General features: G+C 39.9%; 1 protein-coding gene across 1 annotated transcript in view; it reads right to left on the reverse strand.

Moving 5' to 3' along the window:
* BRSK2 (BR serine/threonine kinase 2) overlaps positions 1–17483 on the reverse strand; it is a 304802-nt gene that overhangs the window by 38473 nt on the left and 248846 nt on the right. The window contains exons 15-19 of the mRNA XM_048948874.1: positions 14158–14322; positions 13358–13455; positions 8166–8316; positions 4304–4369; positions 408–431 (exon numbers count right to left, since the gene is read on the reverse strand). Of these exons, the coding sequence (XP_048804831.1) occupies positions 408–431; positions 4304–4369; positions 8166–8316; positions 13358–13455; positions 14158–14322 (504 nt within the window). The remainder of the gene's footprint in view (positions 1–407; positions 432–4303; positions 4370–8165; positions 8317–13357; positions 13456–14157; positions 14323–17483) is intronic.

Consider the following 17483-nt stretch of genomic DNA (forward strand, 5'->3'; position numbering starts at 1 on the left):
AAAGGAAAAAAAAAAAAGAAAGAGAAAAGGATAAATTAGGATCAAAGTTAACTGGAAGGTATCAAGAAGATACAAAAAGAGAAGGGGGAGATATTCTCAGGTATTTTGGTACCTACACAGTGTCTGAGATTAGTTCTGTGTGCTCACAGACATTGAAACATACAGACAAGAGAACAAAAAAGAACCCCAAACTAAGCTATATGGAGTGTAACTCCAACTTAAAAGCACACAAACACACACAAAAGCACCAAAAATGCTTCTTCCCACATCTCTCTCTATCTCCCTGCTGAGAAGTCTCATTCTCTGAACTGTATCCACTTGTATTGTATTTGTAAAGTGCAAATGAGAAATTTCTCTACGAGTCATAACAGGTCCCACAACAGGAATAATCCAAAACTAGAGCTTACCCCAATGGATCAGCACTCGCCATCCTTGGAAAGAGAAAATGAAGAGAGAAGGCAAAGAGAAAGAAAGAGAAAGAGGGGGATGTGGAAGCAGGTGGAGAGAAGAGTAGGAAAAGCAGAGTGAAATACTGTTCGGAGAACTGCACGGTCATAATTATTGCCACAGGTGCCTACATCTTCAGAAACCAGGAACACGAGGGGGACAGTTTGATTCACTAGAAAATAACTTCTGTCCTGCTCACAATAATGCAGACACACCCAACTTTGGCACTGGGGAATATGGAGAGGGACGTTCTAAGGCTGTAAAAAAACCTTTCCAGCCAAATCCCAATGAGAGCAGTCAGCAGAGCAACGGGGATCAGATGTTATGCTGAATTTCTTTTCTGACTCTGACATAAGTCACAGTTATAACAAACTGTTATAAAGGAAATTGTCTCCTTTTTGTCTCCTTTTTGCTCAATGTAGTGTCCCTCTGTCCCCCAAGCTGGCCTGGTAAGAAGTACTTTTTTTGCCATGAATGAACTGTGAAACTTATTGGTTATTAAAGCATGCATTTCTGAGCCAGCTTGGGAGCCCAGGGTACAAGACTGTAGCTCAAGCTGTGAATCTGCTTTGTTACTGGCTTATTAGTCATGACGGTCTTAGAGTCAGGAATTCAGATCACCTAGAGCATACCAGCTCAGCAACCCAGCACTTATCTCTGTGGATGCTATCTTGTGCTCCAGGATCTCATTTTTCATTTAAAATAAATTCAGACTCTGGCTCTTAAAGGTTGCAAGGGAAATCTTTCAAATGTGAACGGAGAATAAATCAATGCTGTGCTGAAAAGAGTCCGAAACAGCAGCTTTAAAGGCAGAATGAATATCTGACACATTGACTTTGATGCCAAGGGACAATCAAAAACTTCAAGATTCTTTTTTTCACCAGTAACCAAAGCACTCAAAATAGGAAAGAATAGTCAGGTTATCAAGTTTGTAGGGGTGAGGGTACGGAAACTCAAGAAAGCATCACCACTTTTTCAGATTAACAAAGATTAATTAGGAATAAAGAACACCTGGTGTGTTATTAAACCAAATAATTTTTAAGGCAGATGCTGTGATTTTTTCCTCTCTCTCTTTTGTTTTTTTCTCTCTCTCCATTTTCAGTAACAGGCTCCCAAGCTGCCAGAGTTACCTCTGGCTGGGTGAGGAAAATCCATTTTCCACAAGACGGTCACCAACAGAAATGCCAAATTTAATATATGCCCAGTAGATTTCACAGTTTCCTACTCAGTGCAACTAGCCATGCTTCCGAATACAAGAACATTGCAAATGCTGGGCTAGGCAACACAAGGTACTTTTGAGGAAAGTTAAAATTAAAACACAGTTAGAACAGAAAGAAAAAGTTGTGCTATGCATCAATAGAGAAGTGGAAAGAAGCATTATAGTAAGTTCTTTTTCATGTGCTTGAGTGATACTCCATTTGTATTTTGGCGTGGGGTGCAAATTTGGTTAAGATCTCATTCATATATATACAAATACATATACATTGTATATATTTAGGGATGAATGCTGTCCTCAATTGGACCAGTACAAATCTACCTGCAGTGATGAACTGAGAAGAACAAATTGACACCCATTGTATAATGGAACGTGTGTGTATATTTATACAGCAAATACACCCATACCCAAACATGCAGAATATTAAAATGCAAATAGAATGGGTGCAATAAAGTTGATTCATTTTTCTTTCAAGTCATTTTCCCAACGGGGAAGGCACTTAGGAGGTTAACAAAGAGAATGGAAAGCAAGTTGACAATAGGGAAAAGGAAGAGGCAAATGAGGTTCAAAAAAAATTGACAATCCCAGGACACAATAGACCCAGAAGCGCAGACATGTGCATTCCCTACAATATTGAAGCAAGTGAACTACGGAGCTGCAGCAACCCAGATACAGAAGAAGAGAAGCGCTGAAAGAGGGGGGTGAAAGTCAGAAAGAAAGAAAGAGAAAGGGACAGTGGCCTCAGCTACTAAGACAACCATGTGCATCTAGAGGGAAGGGACCCTTAAAGATGCAGTATTCCTTTAAAAAAGACGTCATAAAGTTGGATAATTAAATGCTGAACAAAAATTTAATGGCCATCAGGATTAGTTGTCCTCATTTGGCTGGGGATCTCTTCACTGCCTATCCCTTCCCTTCTTGTAGCTGTACACAGATGTAGAATTCAGTTCCTCTAATTTTCATGCCACTGAGGTCCCTCATCCTAACTGCTAAGAGGGAGAGGAAGGTGAGAGAACAGCGAATGTGATCTTTCAAAAATCAGCCTGGCCTTTCAGTGAGGAGGGGCCACAAGTGATCCTTGTGACTGCCCTACCCTTCTCCTGTACTCTGAAAAAAAATACCTTTGAGGGGGAACACAAAGTGCCTGCATGTACATAAGGAGTTCCCCCAGTGGCTACTGAAGAGTCACCTCCTCTGCTCCTAACACAGCCTAACAGCTGCTAGAGAAGTACAGAGGGATGATGACATCTGAAGGACCCTTCTCAAACCACAGATGTAAAGGCACCTCTCTTACTGAACCTGACTTCTAATTACTGTGAAAGAGCTAGTCTTTGGAGTAGTTTCACACTAAATGCTAATGCAAGAAGTGACACATTCAAGAATACAATCTACATACAGGGGGAATCGGAGAGAGGAACATGTATCAGTCTGAGGAAAACTCATCCACTAAAGCCTACGTAACCACTATTCTTTTATGGCTATGAAACTATGAGTTTTCTAATGGTTTGGGTACAATTCTTGTACTTAGGTTGCCATCTTAAAGGTGCCTTACATACATGATGGACAATCATGTGCGTGCAAGGTATTCGAACTTCACTGTGGCATGTTCAAGGTTTGAAACACTGCTCACAAAGGACTCAGTCTGCAAAAGGCCAAAACAGAGACTGTCTTTACATCCTGTAAGTCTTCCTTAGCTCAAACACCGCTTTTATCTTTAAGTAGAAAGGCTATGAAGGGAAAAATGGAAAGAAAAATGGCTAGCTGAGTCCTAAGGCTGGTTCCTTTAAGGAATTCACCACTTCTTTTGAATCATATGGAACTAAGTATTTAGCTGCCGATTTTGGATAGGCTGCTTGTCCAAAACGTATGAACATTACATTATGATGAAGAATTATCCACTGGGATGACAGCTTTTGACATCAGAGAAGAATTCTCTTACTCTAAGACCAGAATTTTAGGAATTCTACGTCCACCAACAACCTCATCATAAGTCTGGGGTGCCACATGAGACCTTAAATCTAATGAACTGTATGTCTTCCACTGTGCCTCTATTCATAGTTGGGAGTTACTCTTTTTCTTACTCTTCAGCATCTGTTAGACTGTCAGACTGGAATCATCCTCCAAAAGCCCCCTCTTTCAATCACCTTTTCCTCATGTTCTCTGATGCAGCCAGGACAGTCTTAAAGAGTTTGTCCCTTACCTAGAGGTACTTAATTTTTTGCTCAAATCAGACAGGATTCTCAACATCTCCTACTATTGCTCTTGCTGACTTGGTTGTACTGCTGTTTCTAGTGCTGAGAATGGAGCACTCCTGGCTCTCCTAGCTCCAGCCTTTCCCAGAGCAGTTCTAGCAAATACATATTCTAGCTTAGGCATCCTAACTCATGGCAGAACTGAACTAGTAGCAACACGATAACACTGTAGTGGGGAAAATAGTATAGTCACAGGCTGCATTGGGGATAGCCTCAAATGTAAGGCATTGTACAAAACTGTATGTAGTGGGGCCAGTAAATATCCCACTCTCTTTGTTTCTTTCTAAGAAGGAACAGCTATGTCCCCATACAGAGAAGGTAAGTACTGCATCTTTAAGGTCTAAGCAGTGAGGTAGAGGAGAGGAACATATTGTCAGTGTTTATATACCTTTCTTCTTTGTTGAATTTGGGATTGGCTTCAGAGATATCCAGGCTTTTACTGAACATTGTTTTACTATGGCAGGAACAAAGCGAGAAAACAGAGTTACTAGTGTGGACATTTATAAAAGAGAGTCACCTGAAGCAATGCTGGACACCCAGCCCCCCAACCCATCCTCCCCTTTTTAAGCAATGTTCTGAAAAGTTTCTTTTACTTTACAGCTATGGGCTAGGCCTACAGAGAGCTGAAGTTCATTATCTCCCCTTGACTTCTGAGGTCTAAGATGACTTCCCCCAAACATACTTGTAAACCCTGCTCTTCTTTATCTAGTTGAAAACCCAGATACAATCTACTTTTATCACACTGTCCAGGGCATACAGAACATGCCTCAAGGCACAAATAGCAAAAGCACACATTACTCAGATTTCTCTAGAAGATCTCAACAGTAAGCACAACCTGGGAAAGGGTTTAAATTAGGCCATTAGGCCCCTGTACCACTTACTCCCAACTCTCTTTCCCATATCTTAGGTCTGAATTCCTGAAGCTTAAAAGCAAAATTCCTTATGCTTTGCTAAAAGGGGAGTGCTCCATGATATGCTTCACTGTTTCACAGAACACAGCTTCCTAATGTTAGCTGATTTTTCACACAAGCTATCTACTTCAATAACCAGAAAAAAAATGAATAAAGCCCATTTTAGAACAGGTTTTGGATTTTTCCAGTAGAGCTGCTGAAAATTTCTGGTATATCCCCAAAGGATTCTTGTTCCCACAGAATTCTCCTTTATCTGTATGATTTTGGCCCAAGGGACGAATTAGCTGGTATTAAAGTAAGCTCAGAATCTACCTCTTTTCTTTTGACGATACAATGAAATAGTACAAAAGCAGAATCAAGTAAGATGCCACTATGAACCTGCTAGGTGGACAACTAGCAGGGAAAACCAAGTATCAGGTGTCTGTGCACACTAATTTTGTCATTCACAGTCAAAGATCCACTGGAGACCACTTGCAAAGGTCAGCACAAATATTTCAGGGTGTCAGCAAGCTCAAAAAGCAGTGTTTGTATTGAATTCTTCCTATACATTATTCAGAACTAAGCCACTAACTGTCTATGTTTTTCACCTAACACTTTCTCAGCCTGCTTGGCTCAAAGCTGCCAAGTTTCAAATATCAGTAGAAAGATGTGCCCTTAAACAAGCCCAGACCAAATGCTTGTAGAGTCCCCACTTGGTTACCAAAAGCAAGCTCATCACACAGATACATAAAATCAGAAGCTATAACTTGAATCCCCTTTTTGCAACAAAACATCTGCTTATTACTGGGAAAAAGGACATGGGACTAAATCATGACACATGGGTGTGTTCTGCTCATGGTCAGAAGAGTCTGCCCACTGGTTATCTGAAGAAAGAAGCAATAGCTCTGTGTCTCCAGACGTTTGTACTGGCCATTTGTGTCTAAACGGGAGGCCTGTTTCCACAGTCCACCTCCCTGTCTTCCTAGTATTATAGGACAAAAGCACTAAACAGTCTTCTATCCAGACCAAAGAATGTCATTCTTAAAAAAAGCATCCAATCCTGGGATCTGATATCTAGCACTGTAAAATCCACTCTCAGTGGGTCATTTCATGGAAAATAATATGCTGCTGGCCACTAAAAATCCTTCAGTCCTGGAGGAAGGCACTTGTCTTTTTGTTACTGACTGCTCTGACAGATGGTGCCCCATCAGCAATGCATCGTCCCCAGACAATCCCTATGCAGTGGTGTTTGTTAATGAAGCCAGTTCATGTTATAAAAGACTGTGCTGCCAGCAACACAATATGTGCCATTGTCATCTGTGGAAGTGGAATGGTATGAGTTATGGAAGCTCAGACATGGAGTAAAATACTATCTTCCCATCAACCCCTTCCAAAACAAGGACTGCCAAGCTCATTATCATCAATCATGGTGTTATTACATCCCTTCCTCCACCCTCAATCACACCCTGTGTCCAACCATGTGTTGTGTGGTATGAATTTCCCTATATCTCTTTTGTGGCTGGAAGGTTTTACTTCCTCCTTAAAGCCAAAACTCTTCTTACTCCTGTCACCTGGATGTGTACCTCCAGTGCTGTGCACTCATCTCAGACCTTTGACTTCCAATAATTTCTCATCCAGAATTAAGTGAGATATTTAAAAGCAAAAGTATAATGAGACACAATTTTGCTTCTTCGGCATTTCCAAATTCAAAGGCAAAGCTGAGAGATGGAAGGTTTCAGACCCCAGAAAATCTCAGAATCAATCAAATACATTCTAGGCTGGTTGAACAAGACTGGATTATTATCCTCAATTGTTCATCTCACCGCTTCCTATTTGTCTTGCCCAGTTGGACAGTTACTGCAAACAGCTGCAGAGTACAACTCACAGGCAGCTTTGGGGTGGGGGAAAGTGATTCACCTCTGTCTGGCTCCTCTCTGGGCAATTTATGGCTTGTACATCTACCAGGTACTAGATTAAATACAGAAAGTTGAATAAGGAGTAAGCAACTGTTTGTCAGTGTCATCTTCATCCTTATCACTTTGAGGCCTACCAGGAACATTTAAGAGTACACGCTGACCTGAACATTTCCTTAACCCAAACATTAAATATCAAAACAAACCACACACTGAAAGTCAGGTTTCCAACCTCCACTACAGCGAAAAATCTTTCTGGCAGTCTACCTCAAGACCATATATCCAGGCTGAAATAAGTCCTGGAAAGATCCTGAAAATCACTTTCTCCTCACTGTAGGCAGAATGTTAACAGTTGCCAGCAAAACTTTCTAGCAATTCTAGGGGTCTCTGGACTGGAAATTATTCCATTTCATCCAGTTTCACTTCATCCAGTTTTCAGTCAGCACAGGGAGTTTCTGAGCAGGCACAACAAGCTCATTTTGAGCAGATCTTAATAGCTAGACAAAAATAATCACGTCATAAAGCTGAAACAGAAGTTATAGCATCATCAGCATATATATACGTGAAGTGTTAAGTGTTCTTTAAGACTGACTGATTTATACAAGCGTAAATCCAAATGCATGTGCTTCCTTTAGGATAGACATAGTGACTGAGGAAGCAACTCCCATGGTTCACATAAGTGAACTTCCACAGTTCACTTATTTCATCAGAACCTGCCTTGAGGAAACATCATTTTCTTCTGCTGTCTCTCCACAACGATAATACTTTCAGAGAAAAGAGGTAAAATTACATGAATTTTAACAATTTACAGACATGGTAATTTATGTGGGTGGGATGCATATCAGCCCTGACAGTACATTTCAAAGGTACCCACAGATGCCTGCACAGGGCTTTCCAAACTCCACCTATTCTAACAGTGTAGAGGATGAAGTTCATACCATTTAACTTCAAGTGCCTAAGAACTTAGCACCTAATCCAAAAGCATCATCATTTAGATTCCTGCCATAGGCTATGGAGACAGAGGAGAACAACTAGAGCTTAATTTATCCCATCTAAGATTGCTGGAACAGCACATACATATCTGAGATCTTCCAAAGACTTCATCTGTCCCCAGTGCCTACAGTGACAGCCTGTATACCTAGCTTAGACTGAATCCCTACATTCTGAACAATTAAAATGAGGTGAGATGAATTTTGCCCAGAGGACACAGCAGTTTCCTGAACAATAGCTGCAAGTGAACAGAAATCTTAAATTCCTGGCAGGACTTCTGTTCCTGTGTGAATGAGCACTGCTGGCTGCCAGATCACATTGTAAGTACGCTTGGAAGTTGTTATGAGTGCTGCTGTGAATAGAAGGGCTCCACAGCTCCTCTGTATGTATGACATGTAAGAGGGCAACAAACCCAGACAGGAGGGACTCTCAGCTCCCAGGTAAAGGAGGGACCCACCTCTGTCCATGTTGTGCCATTTCAATAGCTCTGCGAGCAGGGACGGGGGAGCCGCCATCTGTCACACTGAGAACCTCCATCGACTTCCTTTCTGGTCGCCGCTTCCCATGCCTGTTCAGCATTGGGGAGTCCACACGCTTCCTGGGGGGATCTTTATGAAAAGAAAACACTGTCAGCTGAATTCGGCCGTGACTTACCTCACACAGGTTGGCTAAATCCTCTCTCAAAGATCTCACTCTCACACTTCCCCTACAGACAGTTATCCTGGAGATGAACATTTGCACTCTCTTCCAAAACTACAAGCATTAAAACGTAAGTTGCAATCCATCTGCAGAGAGGAAGAGTATTACTACTGAATGTATGAGCACTGTAAAATAAAGGTATGACCAAAGCACAGACTGCACAGATTACCTTACAAAGCTGATAACAGTAATAACAAGATAATAGCATGGGCTACAGCAGAAGCTATTAGCCAAAGGGTATGCCATCCAGGGATCCTGGATATGTACTCAGGTTTCTTTAGCTTGCTTTCCATGCCCATGCTAGCTAGATTAAATGTAACACAGGGACAAAAATACACTCTAAATTCAGACTTGTATTAGTCTCTGAAAACATACTCTTATTTTTGCATCTTCAGTATTAGATTTCAGGTTTTTCCTGCTGTGTTACACATTTCTTCCTTCAGCATTACAAATTAAACATTCTGGACTACCTGAGATAAACCTCCGATGAAAGCTACTGAAATCTATCTCAGAGGTCATCATATTGCTTTTACTGCTGTAGCAACTGAAGTGCTTTATTGTATAACATTTCTATGAGGCATCGAAGTGCTACTTTCACTTTGCTGAGTGAAAACCGAGTTATAAGAATGAGATACTTAAAGGCATTTCATTCCTAAAGGCGCAGACAAACAATTACTGCAGCTCTGAGAAGCACCTAAATTGCTCTGAAAATAGTCTTTAGATACCAAACTGCATGACAGCAACTGGTCCAAGGTGACTTGCCAAACCATACACACCTCTGTGGTGATAAAGGGAACCAAACAGACTTGTTGAGTTCTTTTAATACTAATATATCTAATGGCATCTGAACAGTAAAAAGGAGTAAAGCAGAAAAATAAATAAGGATTTTCCTTGCTTTGGTTGGACTATTTGAATTGCCTGCTTGTATTTATAGACATCTTTTTAATTTTATCAGAGAGTGACTACCCTTAAGAAAAAGCATCCTTCATCTCTGCAGTTACAAAGAAGCTCACAGCATCCAGCCCCCCTAGGGCTTTTTTCTCTGCCAGGATTCCTTTCTAAAACTCTATCATTACTGCATAGCCAGATTATATTATTTTTATGACTCTGCCCTCCTCAGTCTTGGCCTATTTGCTTGTTTATTCTCTCTCTCACATCATGGTTTTCAGAATTTGATTCCTTCAAGGCAGGGTTTATTCTTGAAACAATGAGCACGAGCAAGTACAGCCCAAGTGCAAATGATACAGTGATAGCAACTGAACCTATTACCATATAATGTAAGTATTATTTGTATTAATAGTAATAATTGTGTTAAAAATGAGTTAGAGAAGAATAACTGTATCTCACTCTGTTTCAAGCTATGTTCAATAATAGAAAAGTGGTAGAAAACACTAGCAAGAAAAACATACAGTGCATAAAGTTACAGGAAAAACAGAGTAGATAAACCTAACAACACAGTTGTACTGGGAAACTTGAGCTGCACACACATAACCAGTCAAAAGTGACCTGGGACAAGTTCAGACATTTCAAACTCCTGCTCTCCAAACATGTACAAAGAACGAAGGATGATCTATCCTACAGAACAACTATTAAAATGTTTGTTACCTATACAGAGTTAACACAAGATTTACAGAAGGATACCACCTTAAAGGAAAGGGGAAAGGATACCACCAGACACTATAAAGGAAAGGGGAAGAGTGCAGCTTAAAAAGAAAGAAGTGGGATGAAGATGACATAGACCAAAGAAGAGCAAGATGAAGAAAGTATAAAAAAAAAAAAGGAGATGAGTAAGCTCTGACTGTATCAAGGTTAGTTAATAACAGAGTATAAATAATAAGAAGGAAAATGGCAAGAGAAACAGCATATGAAAAGAAAATTTTTAAGGCAACTTCATCCATGCATGCTCAAAACAAAACACTTTACCAAATGGAAATTTAGCCAAGTGATGCAAAAGTGATGGTTAGGCTAAATACAAAGTGGACAATAGAAACAAGATAAAAAGGAATTGAAGAGGAATGAGCCAAAGATCTGAACAACAGTATTTTGTTGACAGAAAGCTTGAGAGAAGGATAGCAGCCAGAAAGACTATATGGGAATCAGCAGGACAATTAGGAAGGATAAGGATATTGCTAACAAGCTAAATGATACTTTAGTATCAATCTCTGCTGCTCAAGATACTGATTTCCAATCTGTATTTTAAGCTAAGAAAGAGAGGAAATAAGCAAAAGGAGAAGGTGGTGAAGTACATCAATAAATTCAACAACAGCAATTCAGGGTTTGATGGGTTTGATGGAAAATACATCCAAAAGTTTGTACGAATTTGGTAGAGCTTCTAATAGTGGTACTTGATTCCTCTTTAAAACTGGCTACAAACCTATACTATACATGACTGAAGGCAGCAAGTATTGTACATATTTTTCAAAGGCTTTAAGTAAGAAACCGCAGGGTACCAAGTCTGTCATCACTGTCAAATCTAAGGATACTAAAGCACACAGTCATCCTCTCATAAGGACTGAAGTGGTGGCATATAAGAACAGTTGGAGATTTAGCAGCAGTACAGGAATTAAAAGTAGGAAAATCTTCAGTGCACACACTTCTGTTCTTGAGTCTCTGGAAATGCTTCACAGAGAAACAAAAAAAACCCATTCAAATCCCAGTCTAGATACATGGTAGTTCTGGAGATGTATTTTCCTCTTACTTCATATCACAAAAGTGAAGACATTCTCAAGGATTTTTACAGGGAAAGAGCCTAGGTAAAAATCCAATCATAAAGCCATTCATTTGAAAGGCATAAAATAAAGGTTCAGTTTGTGAGTTTGGATTATGCATGTCATCCTAACATGGCTATTCTGGCTGAATCTCCTTTACTCTGCTCTATTAAGAATCTCCACGTAAGCCTTTTGCTCAAGGAGACATCAGTTGATGCGTATGTATTTTACTGAGAGATTTCTTATTTCCTTGTTTTCAGAGAAAATAGAACTGGACTCACAAGACAGTTAGGGTGGCCCTCTTCTGACCCTTTGAGAAAGCTTTACATAGCTGAAGCATACAAAAGAGATATCAGAAGAGAAAGTGCTAGTCTAATGCAGCCAAATCTTTATTTCTACCCACATCCATCCACTCCATGGTCTAATGTGCAAAGAAGGAGGAAAAGGCAAAATAAAATTAGATTTTTTTTTTTTTGGCATGAACTCAGGCAATGCACAGTTCTCATGAATGTGGTTTCTTCAAGCTGCTAATATTATATCCATTACCTTTTCCCTGCTCTTCTCTGCTTGTGCAAAGCCATTGCTAATGGCTAACGATGAGATACTCATCAGAAGCATGACTGCTCTTAATTAAAACTTGCCCCATGTTCTCAGAGATACTGCTGTGAACAGAGGAGGTAGAAAGCTCCTGTGGAACACGGAAGACAACTGACAAACACTCAAAGAATAATGTACAGAGTCTAAAATGTGCCAATGCAGCACACTGATATATTCAGAGTGATGTTTCCCTGATGGAAAACATCGTCATCCCTTGTACAAAAAAAAAAATAAATCCAGGAGTGGGTAATAGCACTTCTGTTCATCACATACTTTGGCGTGTGGAGGAAAGATGTATGTGATGCATTAAAGACACAGCTGTGTATTCAGTTACGTGCTGGATATGAAGACTAGTCACCCTGCTTTTCTTACGACAGAAGCATATACATATTTGAGTTGGAGATTCATGATCTTGATGTGCCTTCCAATCCTGGCCATTATGTGATTCTGTGAAGCACATCTAAGATAAGAGGGTGTCATTACATTGCAGGATAATCTGTGTGAGTCAAAAGCTGATGAGTGAAGTGCAAGATGCCAAATTGCACTAAGCAAGGACTTTTGACTAGATCACCTGTGGCAAGCACATCTATCCCTTTGCCAAGATGCTTGCTGACATGCTCTCTGCAGCTCCATCCAGGTAAGAGTTTAAAAAACTACCAGGCTGAATCAGAATTTCCATTTTATCCCCCTCAGATGAGATCTCTCTGTAAAATTACAGGTCCAGTAGCCTGGAACTTTGATAATGTAATAATTCAGTTGAGTATTAACAAACTTACACTTTAATATATCACTGTCCTGTAGGCTTGGGAGATAAAAGGCTTTTCAGTTAAAGAGCATTTTGGCACTAGCCTTCAAATGAGTGAAATACAAGACCTACAAATCACAACTCTACTATATAAAAATGCTATTTTGGGCCACTGATAGACGTGACTAATGCTTTATTAGTTAAACTTCTGTCAGTATGCACAGCACGAGTCACTTACACTGTTAGCTCCTTAGGGGAGCATTTTTCCAGTTGTCTATCTATATTAATGTAGTCCTTGGTGATCAGCAGTATTTTAAAATACTAACAAAGAACAATTCAGGAATAAAATGGTACCACAGGAGCTTTATAAGATATATATAATCTTACTGCGTGTTAAACTTCTAAAATCCTTTTAAGGTAATCTAAAAACATGGCATTATAATGTATGTACTATAAACAGGTAAGTGATATTATTCATTCTTCCAACGGAGTATGTGTACACATAAAACTTTGTAGAAATGTAATGAATGGTATAGTCTTACTAATAGAAGTCCAGAAGCATCTCTGCAACACTGCACATAGATCAGTAATTAGAAAATTCTACCACTAGACTACATTGCTCCTAAACCTCCTCTGATTTCATAAAGGTAGCTTGTGGGTCTGCATTAAATTTTTTAAGACTTCTGGCTCAAGACCAACACGGATGTTTCTGTGCTGAGATGGATATGTCATGAAAAACAAAGCCTTTGAGTTTAATCACAAAACACATCTGCCCCCCCTTTGGCCACATATTCTCACCAGTGGTGTAAACTGTTTCAGGTTTGAGGATATGAGAAGAAAAAGGGCAAAGAAGTACTAGTTGAGATGGGTTTATGGTGACAGAGATCATTTCTTTGGTACCTATTTCATTTCTAGGGGGAAGATCCTCATCTTCATGACTAGGATATCTCTCCTTCCGGTCAAGCAGAAGAAAATAAATCATTTTCTCTTGGTTTTCTCTGAAAATACAAAAAGGAAAAAAATCTTTAAATTTGAAGCAGAAAAAAACAGTATGTAGAAATACCCTTCTTTTCAAGCAGTTACAGTTATTCTAAACAAGCTGGAAATAGCCATGTATCAGCTAGCTAGATGTGCAATTCACAAAGCTTTTGAGAGCCTTGCTGTCTCCAACAGAGAGAAGGAAATACATTTCTTCCATTACACATCTGGAGTAGAGGCACAGGACACATGAGGTAATGTATCCACACAAAGTCCATACCAAGAGCGATAAGAAGACAGATCTCCTGAGCCCTTAAGAGCTCTTTCCACTATATACCCCTCATAGCACACCAGGAAACACACCAACACTCAGGCATAGCTTGAAATAAGTAACAATTTGCCAACAAAGGCATATCCGACACAAATAACAGCACTGATACCTCTCCATTCAGACTGCATGGCCCACCTTTTCATGAAATGATCACATCTGGCAGCACGAGAAGAGACAGCAACACATCTCCACTGACACACAGTGCTAAGAAATGCCCAGCGACTTCTTGCTTTCTCCCACTTCACTGGCCACTGTGCAGTCAGAGGGCGAGGGATTGATACCGGTCCCTCGTACCCACACACATATCAAAGCCATCTCCACCTTTCCCCAGGACAGCAAGCATCCCAACCCATGGAGACCCAACTGATATGAAGTCTGAGCAAGTGCTTACTCTTCTGACAACAAGTCCTGTAAGAGTTTATTTCGGTCACGGAAGCAGCCTAACGAGTGCATGCTATCTAACACGTCTGGATCAATATCCTCCAATGAAGGGAGAGAACGAATCTGCACCTTTCGAGGGATTGGTTGCTCTGGTTCTGGCTCATTCTTACCCCCTCTGCAGAGAGAAGAAGATAACAGAGAGAAATAGGGTAGGGAAAGAAGAAGAGAAAAGAAACATGAGTTACAAATGAACCTGTACTCCGAAACGCAGCCTGCAGCAACAGATGGAAATAGCTTGTTCAATCCCCACTGAGAGACCAGATCTCACAACCAGACAGACACTCTCTTCAGGAGAAACTGCTGTGAAGGCTGAGAGTGATCAGCACCTTGTGGATTTTGGTCTTTTTGTGAGAAATGCCTGCATTCAGTCAGAAAGGCAGTAGGAACCTCACTTACCAGTGCCCTCATAATTTAAGCAGCTGTTCAGCATCCTAATGCCAAACATTTATAAAACACTACATGATTTTAGAGACGCTGTCTCATCAGCCAGACCTCAGGCTATCAGGATGAAAAGTGCAAGCTGAACGATTCCCTTTCAAAGAACAAGCTGTGAACAAACCCTCGTTTCACCAGTTCTGATTACAACAAGCACTGCAGCCATTTCATACTTGGAAACTTCCAATGTGGCTTAAGAGATCTCACTATCAAGGTTCCCATTTGACAGACTTCAAAGGATTTGGGGCAAAATCACGCTTTTTATTTACATGCCAAAATATGACAACGTCTGTTTCTCTTTAAAAAAATTCTGCCCAAGTGTGATGCCTGAGGTCAATGGAGAAGCTAGGAACACACCATTAGTGGCAGAGTATATTACTGAGTATATTACTCTTCTAAAAGTAGTTAACACAGGCTTCCTTCATAATCCTCTCATTCCATTCACCAGAGTCAGGAAATATTGATTATTCATTGCAATTAAAAGCTCTGGCTACAAGAAACAGGTCAAAATGTCAGGATATCTCTAACAGACTGAATAATACATATTTCAGGCACCCCGACCATCCACTGCTTTTATTCAGCTGGGCAAGGAGCAACTTATGTCAACTCTATCCATCTAAATATTTGAGTTTGTTGTGATGTTCTGTGTGATGTTGAGGTTTACATATTCTTTGGGTGAGGTCCTCCCTTTCTATTACATGGTGTGAATATGTGACAGTTGGGTCCAAGCTCCCAGGGTGGACAACAGAAATTGGGAATAGCTAAACTGCATCAGATGGCAATTTAGACAAAGGACTTCCTTTTAATACTGGCAGAAATAAGGCGAGCATAAATTCTGAACTTACTCCCAAGGCTTAAAGTGGTCTAGGCTCAGAAGCAAGCTCTCCAGGTACCTTCAGAAGTAAAACAGCTCCAATTTAAATGTAACCCTAATTTTTCTTGAGTAGGTCAGAAAGGAAGTAAAGAAATATCATTCGTAAAAGCTCAAGGTCTCAGCCTCTCAAATACAGCTTATGATGCCTCCATGAAATCTCACAGAAGTCTCTACATCTTGAGAAATGATATTGTCCTTAAATCTAAGAGCTAAATTGGGAAATCTTGCCCAACCAAAGAAATGTCTTACTCTGTGAGTGCCCTATCTTCAGGAGGTAACTACTCTGACAGCTGGTTATTACTCAGAGTGTGTCAGGATTTAACTCCCAGCAGGTAAAAAGCAAAGACTAGGATCATAGCTTTGCACAACGAAAGCCAGTGATGAACCTTGTCATTAAGATAAATTCTTGCAGGACATACCTTTGGACAGCAGCTGAGTGCTTTTGTTTTCTAACGGTATGGAAATCATTTTTAGAAGGAGCTGACTTCATTAGTCATTTATTACATTAAAAGCAGAGGTCTTTGAGGTAATTTGAGATATTAAAAAGAAATCACAGCTTTTGAAAATTTGCAGAAAATCCAGGTTTCCTACTAGTTGTCTTAGTCTTTAGCAAGTATCACCTGCAATCATCTTTTATATCCATCAGATTGGGTGCTATTTCTGGAGAGCACAACTCATTATCTTCTATGCAATGAAAAGTGGCTTTTCCTTATGCCCAGCACCTGGTCAGCCTCAGACATAGGCAGGAATATTTACACCTACTCATCAGGGACAAGAAAAATCTGCAAAGAGGTGCCTCGTCATTTGGCAATGCATTCAGAGCTTCAGGAAATGAAAATCACCAGGTCTGTGCTGTGATTGGCATGCCTGTATCGCCTGTTCCATTCTCAGTCTGGTTCAGAGTGACAAATTTGTTGCATTTCAACCCACATAGACATCAAACAATGTCAACCGATGAATACTGCAAATCACGTATATATTTTAAAGTCTTGCATGAATGTAATTGCTGCTTTAGAACCCTGCCTCTTTTGTGAGGAATGGTGCATACAATGGATGTGATTCCAGAACAGGGCAGACTTTTTCAGTCTGTCCATGAAATTCTCTCATGAATCTCATTGAAATGCACATTTACACTAGAGCAAAGGAAAGCAGCACTGGTACCACTGTTCTTCTGATTTTTGTACATTTGGTATCTTCACAATTAGGGCAATAAGTCAGTGCTACAGAAGTATGTATTTACTGTAACAGCTAATTTATCTGCCTTCTTGTTTTATTTAAAAAAAAGAAGTGAAAACAGCTGCTGTTTTTTCACTGATTTATGATAACCTGCAATTGAGGTAAAAATAAATGATTTCAATTAAAAAATGGTTTAAAAGCTTCACTGAATTAATTTGGATGAAAGAATAAGAAGTGGAGGTTGGTGATGAAAGGTTTCTCTTTGGTTTCTCCTTTTTTTTTAGGCTTGTGAATCATTACTCCAACTTTCAAGACCTTTCTGTCTGCTGAGAATGCAATTAATTTTTTTCCACAGTTTCACAAAATCCTGAATATTTATTTGAAGAATCAAATGTTATGACTTATCATGTTCTGAGTACAACCTCCAGGTCAGTAGCTTATATACAATGGGTAAAGACTTTACATAGGACAGCAGTTACAAATGAAATAAAGAAAAAATGAAAGATACAAGCAAAACAGCCACAGCGACAAACACTTGTAACCACTCCTTCTCTGCCAGCATCAATACTTCCAGGCAAAATGAATGCAAAGAGGCTGTGAAACATTATCAGATGAAAGTAGTGGAGTTTTGAAGGTTCTAGGGTTATTCACAGACTAAATTTAGCCAAAGAAGGTTAACTTCCTTAGGTCAATCCATGGCCAGTAGAGAGAGAATGAGAGAGACTAATTTAAAAAGCTATTTTGAGTAGAAACTCTGCTTTAGGCAATCTGAACACTCTTCTGAAGGAGCC

Source organism: Lagopus muta, chromosome 6 (genome assembly GCF_023343835.1).
Source record: "Lagopus muta isolate bLagMut1 chromosome 6, bLagMut1 primary, whole genome shotgun sequence".
NCBI lineage: Eukaryota > Metazoa > Chordata > Aves > Galliformes > Phasianidae > Lagopus > Lagopus muta.